The sequence below is a fragment of the Alosa sapidissima genome, chromosome 7, assembly GCF_018492685.1.
Source record: "Alosa sapidissima isolate fAloSap1 chromosome 7, fAloSap1.pri, whole genome shotgun sequence".
NCBI classification, from domain to species: domain Eukaryota; kingdom Metazoa; phylum Chordata; class Actinopteri; order Clupeiformes; family Clupeidae; genus Alosa; species Alosa sapidissima.
The window spans coordinates 10567105-10575197 of record NC_055963.1 but is presented as its reverse complement, the minus strand read 5'-3'; the positions used below and the strand labels follow the sequence as shown (position 1 = coordinate 10575197).

The 8093-nt window shown below is 41.3% G+C and overlaps 1 protein-coding gene across 1 annotated transcript; it reads right to left on the bottom strand.

Annotated features, from left to right (window-relative positions):
- Window positions 1–3774: 3774 nt before the first annotated feature.
- ccnq (cyclin Q) lies at window positions 3775–6978 on the bottom strand. The gene is made up of 5 exons (XM_042099288.1): window positions 6494–6978; window positions 6165–6348; window positions 5913–6045; window positions 5520–5738; window positions 3775–5028 (listed from the first exon to the last, which is right to left on the bottom strand). Exons 1-5 carry the CDS (start codon window positions 6606–6608, stop codon window positions 4939–4941), a joined length of 741 nt encoding a protein of 246 aa, XP_041955222.1. The 5' UTR covers window positions 6609–6978; the 3' UTR covers window positions 3775–4938.
- Between the last annotated feature and the right edge of the window lie 1115 nt (window positions 6979–8093).

Here is an 8093-nt window from a genome sequence, read left to right as displayed (position 1 = left end):
AGTGGTCTTTTATTTTTTCCCATTTATATATATATACAGTATATATATATATATATATATATATATATATATATATATATATATATATAAAGTAAGCCACTTTCCATATGACTATTGTTAAGACCCTTGTATTGCACTGATAGATTTAAATGTGTTTTTTGCCTCAAATGTCTCTTTCGTGTGCTATAATTAAAGCGGATAGTTTACCTCATCATCCTGCATCTTTCTTCTCTGCAGAAGCCCCCTATCCATCACCTGCTTTTTTTCTCTTTCTTTCCTGAAAGTTGATTGATTTGGCGTCAGCCCAAACTACTGGCAGTGATTCAGGCTTCTGAGGCGAGAAAGAAACCACTTCGTTCACAACGTTTGCCCAGTCGGTTTCAAGCCCTCAGCATTGACAAGTGATGAAAAGCTCACGGGCGAAGAGGGAGAAGTCTGTGAGCAGGAGAAGAGTGATTAGAACTCATTTTGTCCTATCTCATTTGTCCTACTCATTGCCACGATCAACCAAGATAAACTCGCTGTTGAGTGGACACACACTTATTTTTTGTTTGTTTGTTTATTTGAGTGTTTTGTCCTCCCCTTGAGTTAAAAAACAAAACAAAAAGAAAACAACCCCCAAATGGCCCATGAAGCTGGTGAAGCGAAAACATGGCAGAGACAATAAAGGGAACTTTGAAAAGCCATGCAGGGATGGCAGAGAGGGGGGGGGGGGCACCCAGCAAAGGAGCTAAGCTTAGTTTTGGATTGTGATCTTAACAAACAGGTGAAGAGAGAGAGAGGGGGAGAGAGAGAGAGAGAGAAAATATTCCAAGAGACAACGGGGTAGCACAACAAGGCTCAGCCTGGAAGAGGCTGAGAGGAGTGACGTCAGAGAGGGAATTCAACGGCAGAGTCGAAGCTTGAAACGGACTGCGGGAACCACATAAGACACAAGACGGCACACAGAACGCAGGGAGTGCAAGAGGAAGAAGCGAGAAGAATATGGCAGACTGGAGTTGGAACGGGAGACAGGGCAAACTTGCACTTTCAATCCCAGCCCAGCTTTACTGGGCACCCTTCTCCTTTACTGAAGAACATGCTGATGTTTTATTGATGGAAGTGAATGCGGCTGCACATGTACCCTCTCCATAATTCATCATGCCCGGCATTAGGACACATGCCATACTCACTGCAGAAGGGGGAGGGAGACAGAGAGAGAGGCGGGATGGTGTGCATATGGTTGGTGCGTGCATGCTTGTGAACTGGTACATGAGAAGCCAGAAATATCACATTGGATTCACATCCAGAATGATATTACAACAACTGTACAAGAAGGTCCAGCATGTCCTTAGGAAAATAACAAATGGCTCCAACAGCAAGTCAGAATGTGCCAGCATCAAACTATCCTCATTCTATCCCTCTCTGAACTTCAATGATGGTGAAGAGGCTACTGTACTGTACTGCAGAGATGGGTTGTGGTGTACCACAAAACCACACTCATTGCATTCATGCTTATAAGTACCAAGGGCTGTTGATATTTTTAGCTCTTTTGGAACTCCACATGCAAGTCTAGACATTCTCTCTTGTTTCTGATTTTAATTTGGTCTAACACTGAAAGCACACTTTCAAATTCATTTAATTTCAACACTGAGGAAAAAATTATGGGATTTCAAGTATTCTCACACACCACTCTGCAGAGGAATAAGTAATTTAAGATGCTTAGCCTAGTTCACAAAGCGGCGTCATCCAAGGAGATCCTGAATAAAAAAAGAGCCCTGAACAACATCATGAATTGGCGGCGTTTTGGCTTAAAACTGTTTGCTTTCCGTGCTAGGAAGAAGAATACTGTGGAATGTGGCGTGAACGAGCTTTAGAACTCTGGTTGGGTATATTAGATGAGAAATTAGATGAACTGCTAAATCACCCAATACACTCTACTAAATCATTTAAATACACTCTCCCAAATGATTGGAATACACTCATCAGAATGATGCAAAAACCATTAGGCATAATGACAGGCCTTTGTGTAAATCTAGAGATGACCTTTATATGATGCTGTTTTCCTCCTGATTAACTACTAGTAATCTTGCATGCTTTTCCCTACATACTGTTATAATGTGGTGTATTGGTATCAATGGTCTTACTCGTCTAAATATATTTAAGTTAAAATGACAAAAAAAAAACGGCCGTTACTACACATGTGAGGGGTGCGATCACTTTAAGGGATGTGCCCTCGCTAAAGCATTAAGCAAAGCTGCATTCACACCCATTTAATGTATTATTCAAAGGGTATGACTCAAAGGAGGTGATGAAGATTTATGTCCACCATCACGGAACTCGGACCCTTCACGGAAGTAGAAACCCTGTGCTCCCATTTCCTGGATGGCAGTTAAAGGCACACTATGCAGGTTTTTTAGCTTAATATGCTAGTTTTTTAGCTTAATTTAACAGCTTCAGAGTCATTGGAATGGTTATATGACTTTTTTCGGGTTGAATGGTGGCCGTCTCGCTTCCCCCTAGCGCCTGTGAGCGGAAAAACCACCCTTGCAACTGTGGGCCGGCGGGCCGACGGCCTCAGTGTCAGGAAGTATAACGAGTGTAACGAATTGCTTTACTGCATTCAAATACACATACACGCCAGGCACCGGCTAGAAAAAGGTAGCGATGGAGACATTCGTCATGACAGAGCCAGCGAAAAAGAAGCAAAAACCAAGAAAACAGTAAGGAAATTGCCAATACTGCATAGTTTACCTTTAAGGGATCAGCTGGCACTGTTACATTTTTTCCTTTACGTATATTTTTTTGGGCTTTTATGCCTTTAATTGACAGGATAGTGGAGGATGACAGGAAGTCAGTGGGAGAGAGAGCTGGGGTGGGATCCGGAAAGGACCACGGGGCGGGAATCGAACCCGGGCCGCCGGCATAGGGTGCAGGTGCCCCAGCCAGTCGCGTCCCTGCGGGGGCCTAATTTTGCTCTACAATAAGAGTGCTATTCTTATAACTACAGCCTAGGGCTGGGCGATATATCGATATAAAAGATATATCGATATATTTTAAAATGCAATATGGAATTAGACCATATCGCATATATCCATATACTTCAAATTTGCGCCGTGATCCTTGCTCCACACAAGCCGCTGACCGGAGCTCTCTGCACTGCTGTGAAACTGCACGCTACTTTTCTCATATAAATATATTTATTTCAGAAAAAGATTGGCCTATTTTATTTTATAGGCTACTTTTATTTAAGATATTTTTTTTATTTAAATGTGCACCTTATGGAGCTTTGATTTTTTTTAAAAAAGGCACTCCAGTTTTATGTTTACTTTTTATTATTATTTGAGTAGTGAGTTTTCAATAAAACTACTCATATTTGATTGAACATTTCATTTTACAGCTCTAACTTTGCGGAAAAAATATCGGGATATATATCGTATATCGATATTCAACCTAAATATATCGGGATATGACTTTTGGTCCATATTGCCCAGCCCCACTACAGCCATCACAAAGTACAATTGACACTTACCAATAAAATACTACCCGTCATGATAAAAACCAACAGACAACAGATATGTTTTGCAAATGAGTCTGCGTTAAACCTAACAAAAGTGCTATGCTTTGAGGTAAACTTGACTGACTTTGCAATGACTTTGTGCTTTATAAGGTTTCCTCATCTACAGCACACATACGCAAGGTGCCATTTTTTTTTACGGAAAAGAATGTGCAAAAAGGGGAAGCGGAAAATCACAGCGTCCCCAAGGTCCACAGAGAAATCAACACAGAGATGAATTATGCAACAATTTTAAAGACGTCCACCATTTTAATGCAATATACTTTTTTGTAAACTTCAGCAAATTGCTCCTCAGAATCCAACAGTCATCTGTTCTGAGTGTGTTCAAACAAACTCCAGTGTTCATAGACAGTCTCTGACACTCTAATTAGGAGACAAAGTAATAAAATAATGGCGCAGACCAAGCTATAACAGTTACAGTCAATCAATACCTGGGCATGGATAGGTTATTTGATTGGCTACAGGGCTTAAATATCAAAAACCTAGGCTTGTTTATTAGCAGTATTCACATGAAGCAGGTGTCCCTTCACTCACATGTGCAGTAATATGCAGTTATTCTATCACACAATTACTTTTTTTACACTATAAAATGTTTCCTATGGAATTATCATGAGACAGTTCAAGAGAGAAGCTCATGTGTTTCTGCGTATTGGCCCATTTGAACCAATGGAGGAGGAACGGAACAGTTAACTCTGTGGTGAAATTCCCAAATGGCACATGGATTCCACTTCACTGTCATACATCTTAACAAAACCATAGGAGCCAACAGGGACTCTGTCTAACGGGAGTAGGCTGAGTGTAATTAAATAATGAACTATCAAAGAACTGTCCCAGATTCAGTCTCTTTTACCTTCATGTTTCCAGCCGGTGCAGGGGACGGCTAGAGGCAACTCAAGCGGTCATTTCTTTTCCCCTGCACCGACAAAAGCAACCCTCCACACACACACACACTTCCCCTTCTCCTCTTCTCATAGATTATACGGAGTTAATGGCACAATACAAGGGGATGAAAGTGGGGCACTGGAGCTGGGAGACTGAGGGTACACCGCTCATAACGTGGGTGGAAGAGAGAGTCCCATACCTCACTACACAGAGGCAGTGATGCTCTCCATTATGCATTGTTCCACTGATGGAAACATGAGAAAAAGGTCCCGGTAATTTCAGCACAGCGGACAGATGTTCTGGTTGTGTTTTACAGCAATATCATATTCACATCAGAACCTGCTGAGATGCAGTGTTTACAGCAAATTTGCCTCCAAGTAGGGGTAACAGAATGTGTCAAAGGTGTTTCACATAAAAACTAACATTCAGAGTGATACCCTATCACTGTTGCGTTTCTTGATCTTCAGATGATGACTAGTGCACTCAGTAGTCCCCATTCTTCACATGCACTTGGCCTCCATGTCGTACAGCTGCAGTAGTTCTGACATGATGTCCTCAATTTCTCCCCGACTGATGTCGTCACACAGGGCCTGTAAAGAAACACCACACTAAGTCTAGGATCCAACATGTATAATAAGAAATGAAAAGTTAACTTCCAGGCAGCCGTAAGCAGCATAACAAAACCAGAGGGGCTGTAACTCTCAATGTAAGCAAAAGTGGAACTAAATTTATTGGGCCACCCCGTGAGTCAGAGCCACTCCAAAATGTAATGTGTTGTTCAGCCCTGGCCCATGCAACACCTTTTTTTATTAAGAGTCATGAAAATGGGGCCGCTTGCTTACCTGTGAATTTGTCTCTTTCCATTGAACATTAGACTATTGTGATGTATAATTGTCAGAACAAGCCAAGGGAACTTTTTGAAAATGTATTTTTGTAAATCTTCTGGCTACCAATAATAAAAAAAAGAAAATGGGTACGGTTGTTTTTGCACAATCGTACACACAAACAAACAAAAAAAAAAACTGACAACATAACTTCCTGGGTCGAGGTAACAATGAGTCAACAAGCACAAAGCCCTCACCTGCCACCACTCCAGTTCTCCCGAGGGCATCTCCACTCCATAGCTCTGGATGGTCAAGTAAAGGACAGAGAGGGCAAGGTGTTGGGGCGGGTGCCGCACACACACCGAGCCGTGGTAACTGTCTTTAAGCAGAGCCCAGGCCGTTTCAGCTATGGGCGTACGAGACCAGGCATGGCGATTTAAGAGATTTCGCACAGAGACGAGGTAATGCAACAGATACTGGAAGGGGGGAAAAAAAACATGGGATAATGTGGACTGCAATCACTGCACTGTCCACAGGAGGACTTCTCAAAACTTTTCAAGACTGACACTTTGAGGACTATTATGAAATACTCAAAGCTTCTTTAATATATAAAATGAATTATTCTATGACCAAAAGGCAGCAAACATTACCTTGTGAGGGTGCTGAAATGACACCACAAAGTTCAGCTGTCGCAGGATAAGAAGCTCACACTGGACCACACTGTCCCTCAGCTCCCAGAACTTCCCATCCAGTTCCATGGGCTCACTACCAGGATGGAAGAACCTGCAATGGGGCAGGAGAATAAGGTATTTTTTTAGGGTAGGCCTAAAAAACGCTGTGAACGCTCTCAAAAGTATTTGGTCTGACTACAAGAAGGACATTATGGACCTCCTGTCAATTACCTGTAGCAGACATTGATGATGTCCCGAGTTCTTAGATGTTGTTCCTCGACTTTACCAGCTAGGTAAATGGAGGACATGGCAACCAGGTATGGCTCATAGACCTCCAGACTGGCTGTCCGAAAAAATCTGTGGTACAGAGTACATGCAGTAGCCACTGGCATGGACCGCATGCCCAACTTCACACCTGTACAACAGGTAACATTGAAGAAGTCTTACGTTATTGTTTTAATTGCAGATTGGAAAATATTCGTCTACACTTAGGTAAGACAGATCGTATGCATAACTCCCATACAAACTTAAACAAAACTTCCATATTTAGTCAACGTTACCAGTTTCAATGATGAAGCGGCAGACTCGAAAATGTGTTTTGATTTCTTGGCTGACACCACTTTTTGCAGCATCTGCGACCTGACTCCTGCCTTGCGAGGTCCTTGCAACTTCCATTATATCTCGGTAGCCGCTTGAATCAAACTACCCATGTACAATAAAGTGCTCAGATGGTCTACTCAAATGGTCATCTACAACAACTACCTTTTTATTATTAGCATTTGGAGACAGAGCATCATAACACGTTAGCTAGTCAGCTTGCTGGGAATTTGCACTTGCACTAGTATAAGTAGTATACTGTATTTAGGTGGAATATCTTTTCACGTGAAATGGAAAATCTTGCAGTCAAGACCGTCAGCAGTCATAAACGACATTCACAGAGGCACTTCATGAAATTACGAGAGTTCACAACTAACAAAGCGTGGGTAAAGGCTAGCGGAAAATGACAAGAACTGCCAGAGGGCTCTGGAACTGCACAACATGTTGGCTGCTTCGTCACTTCCGATTTCTGGATGTGCGCAGCATCTCAAGTGTAATCTATCGCCATCTAGTGAATGCTAACACAATGTTCTACAGCCATTCTGTGGACATGTACCTAATTGAGACACCACATTGTCAATCATTTTGTTAATACTTTTTAACCACATCGATCTCAATAAAAATGTCAAGTTTTTGCCTGAAATTGCACTGTGCCTATTTACAAGGGCATTGTTCCCACCTCTTTTGGGGCCTACCATCAAATGTTGGACCTCTATAGAAAGCTTAGAACCTGTAGTTTTCGTAGGAAACAGTCAAAATAACTGTGTGATGTACTCACACAGAGTTACAGAAGTTACAATATAGTTTTTCTTTCTGCTACAAGTATCTCTGAACAGACCACATTTCAGCCCTCTAGGTCACTTGATATCCCTTAGAAACACAACTGAGCCCTAGCACAAGGTCTTGTGAAGCTGTGTGTAAAAGTAGATCAATATAGAATGAAAATATGAGTGCTTTAGACCATTATTTGCCAAAGTATGCTAATGCGTTTTGTAAAATGCCTATGGAAACTCCCCATAGGACTTTTTGTTATCCAAAATGCATAATGACAATCAAATGCTTACTGCACATGAACCCCTTTGTGTAGAAGCATAATCCTGGTCTCAAATGAAAGGTAACACTTTGAGGTTTCTTGTGGATTATTTAGATTGTATGTCAGGTGTTCTGATATAGACTGACTACACAAAATATGGAATAATTACAAAATAGTCTCTATTTTTGCATTTACTTTGTTGGTTCAATGAGTGTGTATGAGATAGACTATACATCTGTACAACTAATATTGGATAATACAACATGAAGATTCAATTTCTATGGATTATTGTGAATATTACAGTACCCAATATGTTGCATCTACTTATTGTGCTGCAGCTACACTGCAGCCAGAAGTCAGGGTAGCACCAAAAGCGGAGGAGGGGGAGGGGGGCATTTTGGATCAAATTTCATTGAGACATAATAAAATTAATCTGAGAATGTAAAGCACTATACAGATTGTACATGAAAAAAGTAATTTTTGTCCTTTTTGGATTCCTAAGAGTCAAAGCTTTGAAATGGTGAATAACA